At 44.9% G+C, this 22549-nt stretch overlaps 1 protein-coding gene across 3 annotated transcripts in view; it reads left to right on the forward strand.

Annotated features, from left to right (window-relative positions):
* Window positions 1-22549, forward strand: part of LOC144691614 (glutamate receptor ionotropic, kainate 1) — a 378270-nt gene that overhangs the window by 245381 nt on the left and 110340 nt on the right. For all 3 annotated transcript variants that reach the window (XM_078559883.1, XM_078559884.1, XM_078559885.1), the window contains exon 6: window positions 12556-12729. In XM_078559883.1, the coding sequence (XP_078416009.1) occupies window positions 12556-12729 (174 nt within the window). The remainder of the gene's footprint in view (window positions 1-12555; window positions 12730-22549) is intronic.

Consider the following 22549-nt stretch of genomic DNA (forward strand, 5'->3'; position numbering starts at 1 on the left):
TGTGCCAGCTTGTCTTGCATGAACAGAGATGGAGAAAATGTAAGCATGACGCCTGTCAAGCTAGATGATAAGTATACCTGGCCTGTGTGGGTGGTGAGTGGTCCCATGGATGGGATGAGGACAATGACAGTGAGTGTGAGAGAGTGAATGATGATGTCCCTTGAACTGGCAGTGTGTGCAGGCCCTGTGGATGTGTGATGGGTTTGTGAGTGTGTGAGCTGAGAGCGATGAGAAGAGTGACTTACCCTGGCAGAACGGAGATCATTCATCCTCTTGCTGCACTGGGTGGCTGTCCCCTTTTGAAAGGCGTGGGCACTGATCACCACTGCCATCACCTCCCAAACCGGATTAGTGAGGTCGCTGCCCATCCTGTGGCCAGATTGGGGATAGACGCATCCCGGCGACCCTCCACGGCATCCAAAACTCGCTTGAGGGACATGTCACTGAAACTGGGGGCTGCAGTCTTCTCCAGTTTCAGGGCCATGTCCTCCATGCAGCAGTGGTGGTCTGGAAGCACTGAGATGTGTGTTTGTGGCTGGACTTTAAACATGGCTTCCGGCATGATGCAGCGGCGGAGTGATGACAGACAGGCCGCTTGACATGGAAACGGCATGTTTCCTGGGAGTACATAAATAATGTGGCAGTTTCAGGACGATACAGTTTCATGACGTGAAAACCCGCCATTGCGGCCGGTGGGTTTTACCAGCCCACTACCGCACTTAGTGTAAATCTGGGAAAATTCCGCCCTATGTCCGCAAAGGATCTCTCTCTCCCTCTCTCACCTTCAAAACATGGTACAGTACGGCAGCATGAAACCCAAGTTTAGATTTAAACCATTAAGTGAATTTATTCAACAAAAGATGAATAAGTGAATAAATTACAGCAATATTTATTTACAGTAGAAAACCTTTTATCATGATCTTCTAAAAGAAAAATATAAAAGATTAACATTTAAATGCAAAACTATTCTTCTCTAAATAAAAACGATATTCACAGTGGCCCTGATAACCTGCCTCTGTTCCAGCAGAATCCCAGAAGGGCCAAAAAACCAGGCTGCAACATTGATACACCAGGTTGGGACTTACTCCCAAGTTTCTGGGATGGTCTGGTTTCTTCCTGTCCTTACAAGTCATCAACATATTTAGAGCAGAGGGAGGGGATAACTGGATATTTAGGACAGCATATGGTCGGCATAGCTAAGTCCAGAAATACTGACTGATCATGAGCTGGGAGATATGGGGTCCACCTAGCAGCCCAAGCAAGGATCTTGGCCTGCATTCCTGAAGATTTGGTCAGACAATTTTTGTTTGAGGTTTTGGTAAGGAGGTCTCTGGGGGTAACCATATGTTTCATGTTGGTTTTTGGAGAGGGTGGGAGGGTGTGGAGGCTGGTGGCTGGTGGAAGCACCCTTTCCTGCTTGGCTCAGGCCAATTGTTGGTACATGTTCTGGGTTCTGGTTTCTTTGGCAGAGTTCTCGATGAAGACCCGGGACCAGTAGATTTTCAACATTCATCCTTGCAGATTTTCAGGGCCAGTGTTTTTTGTTTTCTTCTAGTGTTTCTTACCTCCAGGAGCTATGCTAATCTGAATGATAGCTCTTAGAGGTTCCAGTTGATTCCTATAATTAAAACAGTTACAGTTTTTAAATATCCCTAAATGCAATTACTGGAACTTACTGAATTTAAATAATTGTTGCCCACATTCAGAAATAACTAGCACCATAGGAACATTCAGCTATTTAGCCTCTCGAGTCTGTTCCAGCATTCAATGAGGTAAAGGGTGATCTATGAAGTCACTCCATATACCCACCAATGTCCCATATTCCTTAATGCCTTTTGTTAGCAAAAATGTATCAGTTTCAGATTTAAAATTAACAATTAACCTAGTATCAATTTCTATTTATGGAAATGAGTTCCAAACCCTTACCATGCTTTATGTGTAGAAGTGTTTCCTAACTTCATTCCTGAAAGGCCTGGTTCCAATTTTTAGCCCATTCCCCTTTGTCCTAGACTCTCCAACCAGCAGGTCTATCGATCCTCAGTTCCCCTTACTATCTTGAAAATTTCAATCAAATCACCCTTATTCTCAGAAATTCCAGGGAATACAGCCCTCATTTAATCCTAATTTCTGTAATCTCTCCTTGTAGTTTAACCTATGGAGCCCATTTATCTTTCTGGTAAATCTACCCTGTACTCCCTCCAAGGTCAATATATATTTCCTAAAGTGTGGTGCCCAGAGCTGAACATAATGTTCCGGGTCTGGCCTAACCAAGGCTTAGTGTAGCTCCAGCATGATTTTTACTTCCTTGTATTTCAGTCCTCTAGATATAAGTGCCTGCATTCCATTCATCTTTTTAATTATTTTCTGTGCCTCTTCATGACATTTTATTGATCTGCGGACCCCGAGATCTCTTTGGACTGCTACTGTTTTTAGCTTTGCACCATTTTGGACTTGGCAAATGGCAATTACATGGGAGACCAAGCATATTGGCTGACCACAAGCTGGGAGATGTAAGGCCCACTTGAGGATCCAAACCAGAATCTTGGCCTGTGCTCCTGAAGATTTGTTCAGTCAGTTACATCTTTAACAAGTCACATAGCCTGAACTAACTTTGGCCCTCCCTCAAGCTTCATAAACAACCAACAAAACCTGCAGTGTTGATACCAAATTAAATTTGGGATAAATTTCTACCAGTAAATAGATTTTTTTTTCCTAAACTACTTCTCCACTATTTCTTTCCCTGTCAAGATGGTGTCAGATCCGTGACAAGGCTAAGTGTCCACCTCCCTCATTCCTCATTGGTTATTTGTGTTCTTGGCCATAGCCAATTTTCTGAGATTGCAGCATATACACATTCCAGGTGGGCACCTGCGACCTTTTCATCAAAACTGGGGTGCCATTTGATCAATTTTTAAAAATAAAAATTTGTCCCATTTTCAAACTGACAGTTTTCAATTGGAATTGATTGTTGTTCTGCGATTGTTTGCAACAGGGAACGGACCTCTTAAATTTGATGGGCAGAATTTTTCCGTCTGCGAGCTGGGGGTGGGGTCCGCTCGCCGACGCGAAACTGATGTGGGATGATGTTGGCGGGGGAAGGGGGGGTTCTCCCCGACGTCATCCCGCCCCATTTAAATATTCAGGAAGGCGGGGGGGACAACACGATCAGCTGTCCGCCCGCCGACCTGTCAATGGCCAATTGAGGCCATTGACAGGGTAGTTAAATCAATTAAAAGCCCTGCCCGTCCAACCAAAGTTGGTGGGCAGGCCAGGAGCCCCAGCGAGCTTCTGAAAAAACATGAAACCTCATCCACCGGCGGGATGAGGTTTCATGTCGGTTTTAAAAAACTTTAATAAAGTTTCTGTGATATTTATTAACACGTCCCATCTCGTGTGACATTGTCACATGAGGGGGCATGTTGATAATTTTTTTATTTTTCTAATTTTAAATTTTCAAAAACTTTCAGCGCTCTCCCTGAGACAGCACTTAGCCTCAGGGAGATGTGCACTCTTTCACGCGCATGCGCGGAAGAGCACACTTTGACAGTTGGGGAAACTCCACCTGCCCACACAGGAAGCCTTAATTGGCCCGCCCACTTAAAATGGCGGCGGGGCCCGTTTCGCCAGCGGCAGTCGGCTGTCTGCCCGCCGCCAAGCCGGCGGGGCCCGCCCACCTGCCCATCAAGGGCAAAATTCTGCCCGATGTGTTCTTCCCCTAGCAACGGCAAGGTGAAAATGTCAAGACATATGCTGAATATTTCCCTCATTAGCACAGTACAATAATACACCTACCCAGGCCCATTCCTAAATCATTCAAAAATTCTGAAGGATAGGAAATTAGGGCAAGATTTTCAGCGCCCGCCGGGACCAGAGGTGGGTGGGAGCTAAAAATAGTGCCACCAGCCTGAGTGCTGGTTCTGCAGCTTGATCTTGCTGCCAGACCATTTTACAGGGGCAGAACGTGGGGGCAGCAAGTCTACATGCCCGCATGCAGCAGGTAGCTTACATGGCTCATTAAGAGCCACCTAAGGCCAATTAAAGGAGGCCCACTGCAGACAGGCCTAGAGGCCTTTGAGGGGAGGCCCCGAGCCCATAGTGGCACGGCTGCTAAAGCCATTTTTTAAGTCAGATTTTAAAAAGCTGGAGAGGGTGTGCCTCCATCTTGTAGCACCCTCTTCCATCGCAGCCTGCTGCCCCTTTCAAGCTGGAAGGCCTCTAATTGGCCCTCCCGCTTCAAGAGCTCAGCTGCCATCCTTAATTGGACGGCGAGCTCGTCTCCAGGCCAATTTTGGACCACCCCTGTGACAATCACAATGAGTGACCACCTGCCCTTAGGGCGAATTTGAGGCCTGAATTTTTCTCTCATCGAGCACAGGTGATTGGTGGGCCCGGGAGTTGGTGGAAAACAGGCCCCCAACCGCGATTGACCCCCGGCAGTCATTTCACACGGGCTGGCCAATTAACTCCCAGCCAGCGTGAAACGTGCCCTGAGAAAGGCTCAGCACCGCCGGTGGGAGCGGGAAGAGGGTGGACGCCAACGTCACCACAGGGGCTGGTGAGCACTTCCAATGAGCTGCCTGAAAGCGGACAGCTGCCTTAGGGAGCTTCAGATCGCCACAGAATAAATGAAACAACAAAAATGCTGCAAAATATGTCCATGTAGCACAATCAAGCACCTGAAAGCATACCTCATTTTAAAAAAACTCCCCAGATTATCTTTTCATTTTACTTCCCAGCAGAGATTTCATCCCGCCCCGGATTGAGGTTTGAGCAAAAATGTAAAGGCCACCTGGCCGATTGGCCCAACCGCCAATCATAAAAGTGAGCGGGCCACGAAAAGTCACTTTCAATTGCCTCCTTAATGGGTTTAATTGTCGACGGGGGCGATTCCAACTGCCGCGCGCGCCCACCTAGCGAGTGACAGCGTCAGGATGCTCCCCCGACATCACCTCATGCTCTTTCATGGCCGGTTGGGTTGGGCGCACACCCACCAGTGGGATGTAAAACACTGGCCAATGTGTGTGGGTTCAGATCTTATTTTCGTCTTGAGTTTTTGTAACTAATTTTGAAGCAAACTTGGGCTGGTGTCTGGTGACTGGTGTGACTATGACTGGTGTCTAAATGAGAGGGACATCTATCAATTTGTTTTGCAAGGCACACCTGTTCTATTTTTGTCACAGTCCCACCCTAACTCTGTATATATCAGGTAAACTAAACACTGCAGCAGTCTGGGAATTAAATGATTGTTCCATGCAGTCCACAGATTATCTCCCAGTGCTTTAACTCTCAAACCGTTGATCAATATTGTCCCTCGTGGAGCACTGACATTCATAAGCCTCCAGTCAGTTCCTTCATCCTCATGCTGGAGGCTGTAAAGATGTCTTTACTGAGTCGTAGCTCATCTATTTCACGAAGCTTCCATCAGTATCTCTCACCTCAATATCTAGGGTTGCGCCAGCAGGGCTCTACTTACCCTGATGAATCTTGGACATACACACAACCCCGTGGTCACTGTCAAATCCAACAGGTGTCAGCCATGTAGCCTCTTATTGCAAAGCTACAAGTTATAATTCATTCAGCTACAATTTTATATTTTGTGATGTCTATTAATTTACAGTAAAATAACCTATTAAATGGATATTTTCTCTATCAGGAACATTTGGAAATTCTTATCTAGTTTTGTTCTTTTAAAATATAACTAGGATATTGAAATGGTATTAATTTTGGAGTGCTTCATATTGGCCATAAATAACATCTAGTCATGCCTCAGCCCAGGGTGTGCACTGCTATGAGCTATGTATTGGTGATATATTACTGCTGCATATGTTGCTCTTAAACCTATTAGAGTGATATATTGACACCCTTCTAATCATCAGCACAGGCTCAATCTCTCTATAATAAATCACTTAGAATGTCAGCCCAAACTCTAGAAATAACATAAATAATCTGCAGTCCTGTCAAAACGTATGCAAATTACAGGGTGATCCTTGTGTGTCATTCATAATTTTGTGCCACCAGAACAGCTTATTTTAGCTTTTGACAGTCGCTTGGAATTCTTCCCCAATAATCACAGTCAGTATTAACCCCCTGAGAAGCGTGGTAGCATTTATGCTTTACATTTTGTTCTGAGTTCATTTGCAAGAATATAAGAAATTGAATATTTAAGCATTCATATAGAAATATTTAACATTTCCCTGACACGTTAACACACATGGAAATTAATTTTCTGCATGCTCTGTGGTGAAGAAAAAAAGAGTCTAGCAAGTTGCAATGGTCTTGGGCACTGGGTGGTGTAGTGTTGGCACATTGCCCTTTTATTTCTGCAATCCACATTTGATTGCAGGTCAAACTAATGGATTGAAGGTCTGCTACACCCAGTTGTAAGCATTGGTCTTGAAGCTAGTTTGAGTAGTCTCTTTGTAGGTGAATCCATGGCTCCAATCTGCTCAGAATTTGTCACTTGGTTGACAGTCTCACAACCAAAAGGCCACAAGAATGACTGGAGCGAAGCAAAAAAAATAATGAGCTGGATTTCCTGCCTCCATGCTTGTATTTTTGATCCCATTCCTTTCAATGGGCAGGAGGTTATAAACTGTAGTGCAAAACAATCACGCCGATGTAATTGGGGTTGATAATTTGAGGCTGGTTAAATGAATGTGTTAAACCAGAATAGAGAAAGCTTTAACTTACATTTTAATCGATGCTATTACTGACTTCAGTGTGCTTGATGCTGGTAAATTTATGGAAAAAAATTTCCATTTGCCCGCTTGGTGAGCACAAAATCCATGTTTGACTTTTCTGAAACAAAAAGCAAGGATGAAGATTTTGCATCAAACTGACCTTTCTTAAAATTCCCTCAGCTGAACTGAAGCTGCTAATTTTTGACAATACATTTTATGTTGTCACAGTAATCTTCACTATAATGGATAGGGCCCAACTTCTTCAGGTAATAATTCTGGCAGTTGCACTGGTATTTTGCCCAGTGGTGCCCACCAGCCCTGAGTCTGTGGAATTTTGCAGGAAAAGCCAAAGGGCATCTAAATTGCCCAAACACCATTATGGGTGCATTTTCAGTGCCCATCTGCCTCATATGCAGAAGAACCCTGGCGCTCATTTGGCATTACAGGGAAGGGAGATTTTACCCATGGGCCCTCCAGCCTCAATGAAGCTCCCCTTGGCTCTCTGCTTAAGGGGAATAATCTGAAAGATATTTAAAGAAATAAAGTTATTTTCTTTAAGTCCAGGCCACTTCCTTGGGCTGGGACCTCCCATATGAAGGTCAGTATGCCTCATTTCTCAGGGAACCAATAGTGCCAGTGGAGTGATGACTCCTCTTTTAGGGCACCCCTTCCCTCGGCTCCATCTCAAAGCCATTTTCCTTGTCAGAGATGAACAAGTTTCCACCATCAAGCTGGCAAGGCAGGTTGGAAAGTCTCGGAAACTTTCGGAGACCATTGACTTTTCTGAAAGTTTGCTATTTTCCAGGTTGTTCTGCTAGTCCCTCATCAGAGTTACTGTGGAAGGCTGACAGAAACCAGGAGGGATTTTCAGCCCCTATACTTAATAACAGCATAGAAGGGAGGGTTAGGAATTATTCATTGTGGGTGGATGGTATGGTAATTTTGGTAAGAATGTGCAAATGATGCATTCATTTCTGGTCAATGAGATCAGAGCATTACACATGATAACTGGTACTTGTATAATAACTAAGTGTTTAATTGCATTCAGGTGCTAGGCATTAACTGGGGATTTACCTTTTTTTACTTCATTTGTGGGCATCGTTGGCTGGGCCAGCATTTAATGTACATCCCTAATTGCCCTTGAGAAGGTGGTGGTGAGCTGCCTTCTTGAACTGCCGCAATCCATGTGGTGTAGGTACACCCAAGTGCTGTTAGGGAGGGAGTTCCAGGATTTCGACCCAGCAACGGTGATATATTCCCAAGTCAGGATGGTGGGTGGGTTAGAGAGGAACTTCCAGGTGGTGGTGTTATCAAGGGCAGAATGTTCACCTCGGCCGGCGGGCGCGTGCCCAGCCTGCTCAAGCGTGAAATGACACGCTCGATGACACACCTCCCGATGTCAATGCTCAGTCACACGCGGGAATCAGCAGCGTGCTCGCCAACAATTAAAAGGCCTGTTAAGGCCGTTAAAGTATCAATTAACTTAAATTTTTTGCTGTCTTTCCAACCTTACAGTTGGCGGGCAGGCGGAAAGGCCAAGCAGCCTTTGCGTTTTTTTGGAAGCCTCATCCACGGTGGGATGATGTTTCTAACGTCAAATAAAAATAAAATACATTTATAAAATTTCACTTCCAACATGTCCCTACTCGTGAAAGAGTCACATGAGGGGACATGTTTTGTAACATTTCTTAACTCTTTATCTTTTTCTGAAAATTCTTTGTCTCCCTGCCACAGGGAGGTTCTGAAACATGCACTCACCCTCATGCGCAAAGTTTGCACTCGCCCTCCCCCCCGTGTGCGTGTTTCACGCTGCGCTGGCCTTATTGTGCTGCCAGTGTGAAATTGCCTTCCGGCCTCGATCAGCGATCAGCTTCCCGACCACCCCCACCCACCGAGGTAAGAATTCTGCCCCATGTGTCTGCTACCCTTGTCCTTCTAGATGGTATTGGTTGTGGGATGGAAGGTGCTGTCTAAGCAGCCTTGTTAAATTCCTGCAGTGCATCTTGTAGGTGGTACACACTGCTGCTACTGTGCGTCGGTGGTGGAGGGAGTGAATGTTTGTGGATGGGGTGCCAATCAAGTGGGCTGCTTTGTTCTAGATGGTGTCAAGCTTCTTGCGTGTTGTTGGAGCTGCACTCACCCAGGCAAGTGGAGAGTATTCCATCACACGCTTGACTTGTGCCTTCTAGATGGTGGACAGGCCTTGGGGTGTTAGGAGGTGAGTTACTCGCCACAGGGTTCCTAGCCTCTGACCTGCTCTTGTAGCCACAGTATTTATAAGGCTAGTCCAGTTCAGTTTCTTGTCAATTGTAACCTCCAGGATGTTGATACTGGGGGATTCAGCAAAGGCAGTGCCATTGAACATCAAGGGGCGATGGTTGGATTCTCTCTTGTTGGAGATGGTCATTGCCTGGCACTTGTGTGGTGCGAATGTTACTTGGCACTTGTCAGACCAAGGTTGGATATTGTCCAGGTCTTGCTGCATTTGGACATGGACTGCTTCAGTATCTGAGGAGTTGCAAATGGTGCTGAACATTTTGCAATCATCAGCGAACATCCCCACTTCTATGATGGAAGGCAGGTCATTGATAAAGCAGCTGAAGATGGCTGGGCCTTGGACACTACCCTGAGGAACTCCTGCATTGATGTCCTGGAGCTGAGATGATTGACCCCCAACAACCACAACCACTTTCCTTTGCGCTAGGTATGACTCCAACCAGTGGAGAGTTTTCCTCCTGATTCCTATTAACTCCAGTTATGCACATATATATAAAAACAACCTGAAACTGTGATTGTTGGATTGGAGCTGCACAGTAGCTAATGTGTGTCACTAAATAATAGCTTGTAAGCGTATAAAGACTCATCTCCAGTTCTATCTTTACCGTCAAGCTACCTGAGTGGCAACAATAATTCAACACCACTGGAGACCTTGACACATTTTTGCCCTCATCTTTGATAACATGGGCACACAATAAACACATAAAGTTCCATTATTATGAAAAAAGATAATGGAAGTGAAGAAAGAGGATGAGCATATTTAGTGCAAGGGTTACACTGCCCCCAACCACAGATCATGGGAATGAGGTTACTGAGCAGTTGGACAGAATATCCAGAATCCCCTGACTTGGTGCCACAAAGGATTTAATTATGTGCATGACAGAGCCAAGAAGAGCACATTCAAGTGCTGCATGAAATGGTCCCTACAGGGGAATGGAAGTACCGGCAGTTTTTGTTGGAGAGCGGTTGGATATAATTGAAAACTACAATGTCTGATCTGGTAAGTGCCTTTTAATTTATAAAGCACGCTATTCATAATATATAAAATACAATGTTCCACATTTTCATAAACAGTCATCTTTGATGATATTTATGACGTTTGGATCAAAAACGTGTCATTCTGTTTTTGCCTTTGCAGGTTAGATTGAACTACTGAGTTCCCAGAACTACCGAATTCTGTCCCGGAATTTACCTTTGCGAGTGAAGCTACAACATTGTGGGCACTGATAACAACATCTCACCATCTAGTGCCTGAGGAGTTAATGCTACAGAGGGAAAAATGCCTTCTTTCCAAACTAGAAAGAGAAAGGGATATGATGCAGGAATAAGGAAGAAGAACAACCTAATCCCCATGGCTTTACCTTCAAGGAGCAAATTGTGCTGCAGCGATGCTATGTTGCCATTGGAGATCTCTGATCTTCAAGGCAGCATATTATGTAAGAACTGTCCATTTTTTGAACAACAACACAGCAAACGCTAATGCAAGAAGATTTAGATTAGAATTCCTCCTGACAGAATTATCAGTCTACTGTACAAGGCAGTGTACATAATGTGTCTTTAGCATTGGAGTCAAGATATGCAGGCTAATTTAACGGATTTGGGGGCTGGAGGGGCGGGTGCAGGGAGCAGGACTTTCACCATGATGTGGAGGTGAGAATGGAGGCAAGTGGGTAATTTTCCGCCGTCTGCCTGCACCATCCCGATCCCGAGCCATTTTCCTGAAGACCCCATCAGGGTGTAGGGGGCGCGGGGGGAGGGAAATGGCTTCTTACCTGGAAGCAGCAGGTAGTTTGTTAAAATAATTTATAGGCTAATTGATTGGAATTTTCCAGCTGGCCTCTAGGCCCCTGGCAGTATCGGGAGCATGGTGGCTTCCTGGAAGTGACCTCCCGGTGCCAGACTGGGCGGGTGGGTGGGTGGGTGGGTGGGGGTAATTAATGGTGGCCTGGCAACTGTGGCCATTTTTAATTTCAAATTCTGAAGTTGTTGAGAGGGCACTTCAAGATGAATGCACCCTCTCTGTTTTTTACCTGCAATAGCAGGCTGCCACTCCCTCCGCTCTGGAGAGCCTCCTATTGGCCCTCTGGGCAAAACCCATGTCAGGTGACTGCTCTCAACAGGGTGCAGGGTCAGGACCCGTATTTGACCCCAATGTTAGGGTTCTGATCCAAAATGCAAAATCCTCTCCAGGGTTGATTTACCGTTGTCCCTCACTGCTGGATAAGGAAATCTAGGAGCAGGATTTTTTGCTCGGCATGCGGGCGTGCGCCCAACACGCCCGAGCGTGAAATAAAGCGTGTTGATGTCGGCCAAACGTGCTGAAGTCAATGTACACTCTCGCGATAGTTCGCTCGGTGGGTGTGCACCAGAGCTGGCAGCAAGCCCACCAACAAGTAAAAGGCCGATTAAGGCCAATAAGCTAACAATTGTGCTGAATTTTTCACCCAGAGCGGACAGCTGACAGGCAGGCGAAAAGGCCAAGTGGCCTTTGCATTTTTTTGGAAACCCCATCCATGGGCGGAATGACGTTCCCTAAAGCAAATAAAAATGAAATAAAAATTTTGCACTTGAATTAAAAGTGTGTCCCTGCTCATGTGACGTGAGGGGACATGTTTTATGACATTTTTATTTTCTTCATTAGTTTTTTTTTAAACAGCGCTTCATCTCCCTGAAGCACGGAGCTGATTCAGGGAGATCAAAGCGCTCTTCCGCGCACATGCGCGAAGTTCACGCTCAGCCTGCTTGCCCTCCTCCTCCCGCCTGCACAGGCAGCGCTGAGCGCTGCCGCTCACATTCCACGCTGGGCGGGCCAATGTAAAATCACGGTGTGGTGCCAATCACGGGCAGTGGTTGGCTTCCCGACCGCCCCCACCCGTCCCTGCCGAGCACCACCACCAAGGGCAAAGTTCTGCCCTAGGTGTTGAATACAATTTGCACTCCATCCTGGTTTGACTAACATAGCAGCTGGCATATCTTCAGTCTGGAGTGTTGGTTTGACAGAGATTAGGGATGGCTCACAATCTGTACTGCATCAAATGATTAACAGCATGCCAGATGTTATTCATACCTGGCTGCTCCCCATAAGGCTGTAAAATTTGATTTGGAACCATTAGGACAAGGACTGTCTGATCTGAGTTATCTGTAATAGTGTCAAATATAAGCTAGCCTCCATTACATAACATTAAAGGCGAGTGAAGTAACAAAGTATCTGTGTACCTGTTCCTAACCTCATTCTTTCATTCAGAACTGAGCATATCTGTTCCCTCCCTTAAGGCAACAATCATCTGAGTACATAAGGGCAGAAGGAAAAACTCAATGGGTAGACGTATTAATTAAAGCAAATGGATTCACATTACATTTTTGAAATGAATGCAGTTGTTCATGCTTAGTTGCTGTTTATGTTTCTGTCAATTTATGTTGAGTATTTTTAAAACAACATTCCAGTGGCAGTAATTACCAGGAGTGCTGTCACCCTGTCCAGGGTAAGACCCTGCATTCTGTAATACACATGTAGTAATTTTATCCTAGATGGGCCTATCATCGTTAATTAGAGTACAATTGTCTTTTAAAATTCCTGTCTTGTGGTCAATCTCTGCAGGATCTGTTTGCATTGAACCTGGAACCCTATCGATATAGTGGTGTCAATATGACAGGGTTTCGCCTCCTAAATATTGACAATCCACGTGTTGCATCCATTATCGAGAAGTGGTCCATGGAACGGCTTCAAGCACCACCCAAACCTGATTCAGGACTCCTGGATGGGATGATAACAGTAAGTGCTCTTTAAATGTACTAGAAGAATTTAGGGTTCTATAGTTAGCAATGAAATAATGTAACTTATGTTTAGAACAACTGTTACTGCTAAGATAATTTATTCTTCTCCCTAAGGTACAGATTGCTGCAAATTGTGATTTTTGCCGAAGAGTGGGGGGAATAGACATTTTATATTTGATACTCATATGACTGTCCATTTTGACAAGTTGAGATTATTGCTATTTAACAAGTCTTCTTTCTAGTCTCCACAAGAGATTCCTGCTGAAACACCTTATGTCATATTCATTCTAAATGAAGTAGGGCAGCACAGCAAAAAAGTGAAGAGGTTTCTTTATGATCTTGTGGTTCAGGCGTACATGCCTCATTAAGCTGTTGCATTTGATAAAAGAAAAGCAGAACGAGGTACCAATTGAAATTGTGAACCTTTACAGCTGTTGACAAATGAAATTAGTTCTGGTAGTCTTAGTCCAGATGGTGCAAATGAAAGAACAAAGCAGTTAATGTGCCGCTCTCGCCTCTGAAAGGTATGCATAGAAAATGATACATGCTGAAATGGGTGCCTGTAAGAGCCTACACAATATAGTATGTTTGGCAAATCAAGACCAATAATGAAATGATACTTCTTTACGAGTTGAGAGGTAGGATATTAGTTTACTATAATTTTAATAAGTCCTCCTGTATACTTTTGCATCAGATGTTAAAGCATATTAATGTTGCTGGTGCAGTTTCAAGGCAGTATGTAAACAATAGCTGGAATTTTCCATTCTGGAGTCTAAGTTCAGCAGCAGGAGTGGAAGCAAGAGTGATGTCCGCTGGGGGCAGTGGGATGGCTGCCACGCATGATCTTGCATTGTTCAGCTCATTACATATGCATCTGCACAGAGCATGGTGAATCTCGCGGTGGGAGCGAGTAGGGGGTCGCCGTCCCCATCATTATCTCATGGGGTCAAAGGTCCTGGCACCATATTTAAATGGCACCCAGACAACCATTCACTCACTGCAAGCCAGGAGCTTCATATTCTCCAGATCACAGTCGGTATGTCACAGAGAAGACATCCCGTGGCCCCCAGAGTTTAGCGAAGCCTCCCTGCAGATTCTCCTTCAGGCTGTCCTGGAAAGGCGAGAGGTGCTGTTTTCTAGGGATGGCTGCAGGAGGCCCTCCTGCCTGACCATGGCAGCCTGGGCGGAGGTCGCAGCAGAGATTAGTGCCCATGGACCTACAAGACAATTGCCTAAGAGCGTAGAAAAAGGATGGACAATCTGCTGCGCTCCTCCAGGGTAAGTGGAACGATCTACCCACTGCAAAGTGACGCTCATGAGGACCATCAAGCAGTGTAAGTGAGCAATTGCACAGGGATGTCAGACAGGGATTTGGGTTGCAGGACTCAGCAGCAGATGAGACATGTGCACTGAATGTGTGCCAGCCACTTCCTGCTCTCAATCTTATATCAGTCACAGCACGTCCTGCTTGTTGATCGCTTACTGGGGAGGGCTCAGGAGCTGGCATAGGCATGCATGCTCTTAAACTGCTCATGCACCCTTAGGGATGACAATCAATCCTATTGTCTGCCTGCAGGACGAGAACTTGCACAAGAGGAGGAAACGGGCCAAGACCAGAGGCAGCCTGCCTGATATTCGAATCCTGACCCCTTTCGAGGAACAGGCTGCAGAACTAGCCAGGGAGAGCAGGGCCGTGCCTGTGCTGAAGACCAGATAGAACACCCCCAGCAAGTCAGTGAGGATGCCTTCAGTCTGCAGTTGTCAGGTGTGCCCACATCTTGCTTTAATAAGGGAGCCTGCTTAGGCATCCACTAAATCTTCATTTTCTCCATTCCAGGTACCAGCAAGAAAATGGGACACCCACAATAGAGACCAGCCCCAACCCCGGATGATGCCTCAGAACATTCAGAGGATGCACCGTCACTGTGTTCACCTGCATCCTCCACCAGCACAGAGACATTCACCTTGGTGATTGCACATTCTAGAGTAGACTCAGGGTCACAATCTGGTGAGCACATCACTGACACCAGTCCGCAGATGGCAGAGGCAGAGACAGCTGAGGTCTCTGAGATTCAGAGGACTGCTGGAGACCAGGCCATAGCTAAGCCCCTTGCAGATAATGAACCTCTGGACTTGGCCATTAGACACCTGTTGGAGATGCAGAGACAGGCAAGGAAACATCAGGCTGAGATGCCAGGAGCAATGTGCAGACTGGACCGAACACTGGAGGAGTCCGTCTGTGTTCTGTCTACTATCATAGTTTGGGCTGGTGAGCACTTGGCTGCCTCCATGGAAAGGATGGCAGCCACCTTGGAGACTCAGGTCTAGCAGAGCACACAGTGGCTGCAGTATATGCGCTCAGTCATGTACTCCATCGCTCTAAAGCCATGGGTGCAGTGAAGCACTGGCTAAGTGAGAGGGGGACGAGGCATCTCGACCTCCCTCCAGGTGCTCCTTCTCGTCAAGGAGTCAGGGAGGTGCCATCGGACCCCACAGGAAGGAGGAGCACCAGCTAGGCACTCCAGGGTCTTCAGCCCAGGACACTCCAAGGGTGTCCTGCCATTCCACATCCCCTCTGCCAGTGATCCCATCACCTCCAGCAGGTCAGGCCAAGGAGGGTGCACCTGCACCTGAGCAGGAGGCCCCTTAGTCAGCTGGGGCCCTCTAGGCCTCAGGCTACCAGAGGACACCTGCCGAAGCCATCTCAGTAACAGGACAAAGTAGCCAGCAGGCTGCCTCCACCTCAGCTGTGGGTGTTGGGGCAATGCCTAGACATAGTAATAGGAAAAGAAAGATAAAGGAGTTTTGAAAGCATACAGGTGGCACAGGTGTACAACCATTGTATATACTTTTGGCACTTGTAAATATAGGTTTAATTGCCCTATGTTCAGGATGCTGTATTCACATGATGCTGCTGGTTGCTGCCATGGTCATGGTGAATAAAGGGCATTGCACTTCATTCCCAATCAGATTCTGATGATGTGGTTCTAACGATGAATCGTTTATTGTCTCACATCATCAGCAGTGTCATCATTGAGTATTCTGACATGAGTATGTTTCAGCCTTGGCCATCATTCATGAATGTGTGACCTAGACATGCATCAGGCAACCCAGCAGGCATTGCTCACCTGGTTTTGAGCTTCTTAGAATACTGTCTGGGCAGTGTTTGCAGTCAAGTCATTACATATCCTGCTGGCGTCCTGATGAGAGATATGAGGAGGATGCAAAGAGGCCTCAAGGGAAGTTAGACAGGCTAAGTGAGCAACCAGGAGCATAGCAGATGGAGTATGAGGGTCAAAAATAACTCTGAGCTAACACGCAGGTGCAGCCGGCAAGTAAGGAGGGAACTGTCAAGTTGCCCTTGATTGTGAGAGAGATAGAGCGTAAGATTAAAGAGGTATAGCAGTGGTTGGCTGAAGCCTTGCTGGGTCCTCACTTGGGGTGTTGTCTGTCCTGTTCATCTCCTTACCTAGGGAAGGATTGCCCTCACATGAAGGAATTGCAACCAAGGTTCACCAGATTATTTCCAGGGACTGGGGGATCATCCCATGAGGTGAGATTACTGCATTTCCTGATCTTGCAGGGATCTCGATGTTTTGAGATCCTGTCGTGTGGGTTTCACCATAGACAGAAGAACACAACTGGGTATGGTACCCATCTAATTGTCTCATGATCATTAGGGTATCCATTTAGTTGGCCAATTGTGCTCACCTTGAACTCCACCCACCCGAAAAGACCCTCCTCCCCGTTTCGAGGATTTAAACATACAGAGCAACTGTTTTGTGAAAAAGACCCTTGAAGAAACACCTGTAACTTTCCAGACATGCTCCACCACCTTCTACCCTCCCCTGTCACCCACCAATTACCCTCATCACCTTGACCCACCTAATATAACCATTCCTCTCCTCTCTGTCACTCTTGAATCTCCTTACATTAGCCTTGAACCTATAACTATCACCCTCTACATGCCTTATCTCCCCTCTGAGCCTACACCCATTACCGTCCCCATGCCCACCCTGACCTCTCCTGTTATTCAAGCAACCTGTTTTGTCTGTTTCCATGACCCCAGCAACCCGCTCCTGCCCCCCCTCCCCTTCATGAAACTTTCAGATACCCTGGACCTGTCACCCTACCACATCCCACAACACCCCTCTCACTGTGACTGTTCCCTCCACTGCCCAGTACCCTCAGTTCAACTCCCAGGATCCCACCATAGACAGCATAGATGCAGGCCTCTAGGAACATCTCCCTTCCGCAATCACTGTCCATAAAACTCCTCTCCCACCCAACCACAGGACCTCCAGACCCAACAAGCAAGGCTCTCTCCTCTATCCCACATCCCTGCACCCTTACATTCCCTCACTACCCCGCACCTTCCCCTGGAGAGCCTATCGTTCTTCCCTGCGTAGCCTACCACCCATCCCTGGACAGTCTGTCTTCCTGCCCCAGGCAGCTTCCCACTCTTCCCGCTGGTTCTCCCTCCCCAGTCCAGCCTGCACTCCATCCTTGCCCCCTGCCTCCCGTGTCCAGCCTCCACGCAGTTTGGACTACCAGCATCCGATCTCAATCAAGAGGCTGACATTTGTGAGGGGTCCCCAAGAAGACCAAAGCAGCGGCTCCTCACTTCAAAGTCATGTAAGAAGTCAACCTCGTCACTTATATACAGTCGTAAATGTGAACGTTCTAATTTCTGACTGGCGGGGAACTTAATTTGGAGGGGCACCTTAACTCTGGCGAGCTGGCCTTTTAAGGAGCAGGCGTGACTTGCTAGTGTATGCAGAAAGGCTTCCTGACATTGCTCCCAACCCATGTTTAAAATCCCAAGAGCATAATTACTAAAGTTTGTCCCCCCATCAGAAAACTGATTTTCGGCCTCATGTTAAATTAATTCCCCCAAAGCTTCCTGCTCCTTGTGGGTCCAGAAGATTCCGGCCACTGTGCCTTTTTTAATTGATGTTTTTTTTAGGTTCAGGTGTTTTGGTGGGGACAACACAATTTATCGATTTTATCAATGGCTCATCTAGCATTGAAATATTATTTTATATATTTTTTAGTGCATTTTTCTTGATGGTGCTCATTTTTGGTGCTATGTTCAGTATTGGGCTGCTAAAAAAGGGAAGAATCTACAACTTGGAAGAATTTCTTTTGCTGACTGCACAAGAGGGTATCAACCATTGAAAATGTGAAAGCATTTTATTTTCTGCTGGGAATACAGGTTGGAGAGGGGGTGATAGATTGTTTTTCTTTTAGGTTCCTTGTTATACTGGAACTGTGAATAAATTCTTCCATAGATGCCTTTGGAAACACAAAGTTCTACTGTCACATTAAATCTAAAACTTAAAGCAGAATTTTACATTGATTGGGTGGGCGCCTGCCTGACCCGATTGGACGTGAGATCACGCGAAATGACGTCGGGCGAGTGTCCCGATGTCATCCCGCGCTCACGTGATATTTCGGTCGGCGGGCGTGCGCAAAAGCCGGAGGTGTGCCCGCCGACGATTAAGACAGCAATTAAGCCCATTAACGGAGCAATTGACTCCGATTTTTCATGGTCCTTCCAACCTTACGGTTGGCGGGGGGGCAAATCGGCCAGGCAGCCTTTACATTTTGCATGAAACCTCATCCATGGGTGGGATGAGGTTTCCGTGATGAAACAAAATATAAATAAATTCCTGTGGACAGCATTTTCAGTAGCTAAATTTCCAGGTGATTTATAATGATGCATGGACACACTCTTTCAGCCTCTGAAACCTTTATTTATGATTCTTCAGGTCTTCAGCTCCCTGAGGAAGCTCTCTGCCTTCAGGGAGCTTTCTCTAAGCGCCGACCTGCGCCCACATTGATGTCAACGCTCGCTCTCTTCCCACCCCCACTCGGGCAGCGCACACTTCACACTGGCTGGCCGTTAATTGGCCAGCCAGTGTGAAATCGTGGTCGGGGACCGATTGTGGTTGGCGGTCCGTTCTCCGGCCAATCCCGGCCCCGCCGATTGCACCCATCTGCCGACCTAAAAGTTCAGGCCTTAATATTAAAATAGCACAGCTGATAGACACCGTATAAACATATATGGAATAATGTATACCAGACCAAATATCAAATTCAAATACCGCATTCAAACCTTTGTCTTTAAATAAAATTCAGCATCTGAAAAGTGCATACATACAAATGTTTAATTGGTAACAAACAAAAACAAAGAAGTAAATTATTAAAAGGAAAGCAACAATTTGTGGATGATTGGATGATTCAAATAACTTTTTGTTGTAACAAAATGCATGGTAAATCATCATAAAAGCATTAACAAGGCAGAGAGACAAAAAACGGGAAGAGGAGTAGCAGGGAGAAGAAAAAGAGATTAATGTAAGGGATTTTCATCAATGGTAACCAAGCAAACAGAGCAACGATATTTGTAAAGGCTCAGTTGAAGTATCAGTTTTTTTTGCATCTCGGAACAAGGTACTGTTTTCACTGTCTTAGAAACTGGCAGTGCTACTGCTTACTAATGCCACCATTTTAACAGTGGCAAAGCCATTGCCTTGGGCGCTTATTCTTCAGTGTTGTCAACAATCACACTAATGAGCATTAGAAAAATGCTGGCATTTGCAGTCCACACAACATTTTCACAATTAATATCTGTAGCTAGGTGCTCGGAATTGCAGAATTTGGCAAAGTAACAACACACAGCATTCTATAAGGAAGCTTGAATTCATGAAAGGCAAGCAACAAAAATTGTTTTGAGTAAACATGGGCAGAAATTCAAATATTGCGGCGTATAGACAACCAATTTCTGTGATACCAACTTTCTTACCAAGTTACCGCACAAGCTGCATTTATGGGACTGGACAAACTATAATTGTAGACCAACTTCAAAAGAACAACTTCACTACTGTGAAAACAAAATCCTACATAAGGACCATTGTTAGTCTGAGTGATATATTTCCCAGACTTGATGGAGCCTTACATTTGCCAACCCTAGATTTGATGAAAGATGTTTAAGTTTTGTTCATTTTTGGTGAATAATAGCAACACAGAAAAAATGGATCATTTTCCCAATTTGGCCACTCCGGGACAGATTTTCCTCTCCGCTGCCACGACGGCAGAAATTCAGCTGTACAGAATTTCCAACCACTCGCTGTACACCAGATCATCTGGCAGGAGAATGACTGCAGTTCCTGCTGTGATGGCAAAACTTGTACAAATTTTAAAAATGTAGTTTTTCCCAAAATAGGTTACAGTTGCAAGTGCAGCTCTTTGATTAAAGTTTCAGGTCAATGACCTTTTGTCAGAACTGGAAAATGTTACAGATATTATAAATGTTAAGCAAGTACTGAGGAGTTGATCTTTCTCAATCTAATTCAGCATTTATTTTGCTTACAATGTTTGGGTTTTACTTACAAACACTTGCTGCCACCACGTTATGTCTTGTGGTTCCCAGAAGCCTGAAATAATCACACATTTTGACACTATACTGAAACCTACATTGAGTATATTTTTCACATGTGTGTGTGGAAGAATGATACAATGTTAGTTCAGTGCACAGACTGTAGTGAAGCAGTGAGTGATGTGGCATTCTGAATATACATGTAAACATGTACATGACAATATAGTTCCCAAATCATTTTGGAATAATATAACAATATTACAAGGTTGAAGGCAGGAGTAGATAAATGATTACCAGCATTTGCTGTCTAAAAATCTAGGAGCAGTGTTTCTAATTTAAAATTACCATTATCTATGACTTTAGAACATAGTAGTGACTTATTGATGTGGAGAATACAATTTACACAGTTGAATTGTCCTCTTTACAATTTGTTTATTGAAAATCAGATTTAAAGAAAACTTGCCTACTTCACAGTCCTATTGATTATTTGCATGTTTCATGTGTAAGCTTTTAATCTGAAGCTGACCACCTCATATTCACGCCATCACTAAGACCGTCTATTTCCACCTCCATAACTTCCCTCAACTTCACTGCTGAAGCCCTCTTCATAACTTTGTGACCTCTAGACTTGACTATTGCAATGCACTCCTGACTAGTCTCCCGCATTCTACTCTTCATAAACTTGAGGTCATCCAAAATTCTACTGTCCATGTCCTAACTTGGACCAATCCCGTTCTACTATCACCCCTGCTTGTTGACCTTTATTGGTTACAGATCATACAACATCTTGATCTTAAAATTCTCATCCTTCTTTTCAAACCCCCACAAGGCCACACCCCTCCCTATCTCTGTAATCTCTTCTAGCCCCATAGCCTTCCAAGATATTTGCGCTCCTCTAATTCTGACCTCTTGTGCATCCCCAGTTTTAATTGTTCTACCAGTGGTGGCTGAGCCTTCAGTTGCTTAGGCCCCACGCTCTGGAATGCCCTCCTGACACCTTCCTGCTTCTCTGCCTTGTTTTCCTTCTTTAAGGCACTACTTAAAACCTAACCTTTTGACCAAACTTTTGATGATCTGATCTAATATCTCCCTTTTTGTGGCTCAGTGTCATACTTTGTTTTATAATGCTCCTGTGAAGTGCCTTGGGACATTTTATCATGTTGAAGGTGTTATATAAGTTGTTGTTGTCCATTCCTTTTTTAGTAAAACACATTAAGCCTGATTTTATCTTTTACAGGAGAGGGTGAATTGGATGGGGTGTGTAGCAGATGGTCAGTCGCTACCACTTGTTTTCCTGAATGTTAAAATCATGCCGATTGATTTTTTTTCACTCTTCTACATCATATACAGATCTCTTGTTATGTGTATCTACTACAAATAACAAGAGGTCTATGTTACAATTCCTCGGGTCACACTATTGTTTTCTTAGATATTGAACTGTAAAGGTGCAGATCTCCCATATAAAATAGGAATAAGACTTTTCAGAAAAGAAAATATGAAGTTCAGGGCTTTACTGTGGAAAACCATTGTCTGTCGATAGATTTGCAGGCAAGAATTTCATAAAATCAAATAATTACCACTACAGTAATAAAATTGCAATGTGTAACCATAGCAACCATATAAATCAGATATATCATATTTATTTGTCAGAATTAATTGGATATGACCAAATGTCATTTTGTATTAGAGTTTCTGGGTATATATTACTTATATTTTCATAATGTAACTGAATGGTATTTACTTAAATCATTTTTGTCACTTTTCAAGAAATTCAATGTATTTTTTTAAATGAGAATTTCCAGCAATGACGTGGGATTTCAACTAAAGGGAATTTGCCAGGTCGCTTTTTCTTCTCTAGGACCATTTTTTTCCCCGATTTCCACTGCAGAAGGTGCTCACTTTTGCTGAACACTGTTCATGGCCACAGGCTGCCCTGTGGGTCCTCCCCCACACAGCCATTCCTCATCGACGAGGTTGGACAACAAGTATTGGCAAGCTATTTGACTGAGAGGGACAAAAGGGCTGAGCTCATTTTGCCTTCAACCCATTACTGATGACTGCACACAGCAGGAAAGAAACGAAAATGTTTTAAGTTCATTTGTTGCAGCGCAGGCATTTTATTTTTCACAGCTATTAAGTATTGCGATTTCAAAAATTCTTCTCTTGTTCAGTGGACTCAATTACTATTGGGTAACTGGCTGTGATCTGTTTCACGAAGTGCCTGTTCAACTCTAGGATCAACAAGAGTGATTTACAACACTTTTGATTTTAATTTCTGTGGCTCATTGGAGTGTGAGAGCAAAAATAACCTATCAATGACATACAGAATTTTATTTGTGTTGGTATTGAATCACTACATATATTGTTTTAAACCTCTTAGGTCAGGTTTTGACCATAGCTGATGTGCATAGATCCCTTGGGTAGATGGAGAAACTGTGAA

The sequence above is a fragment of the Cetorhinus maximus genome, chromosome 16 (assembly GCF_964194155.1).
Source record: "Cetorhinus maximus chromosome 16, sCetMax3.hap1.1, whole genome shotgun sequence".
Classification (NCBI taxonomy): domain Eukaryota; kingdom Metazoa; phylum Chordata; class Chondrichthyes; order Lamniformes; family Cetorhinidae; genus Cetorhinus; species Cetorhinus maximus.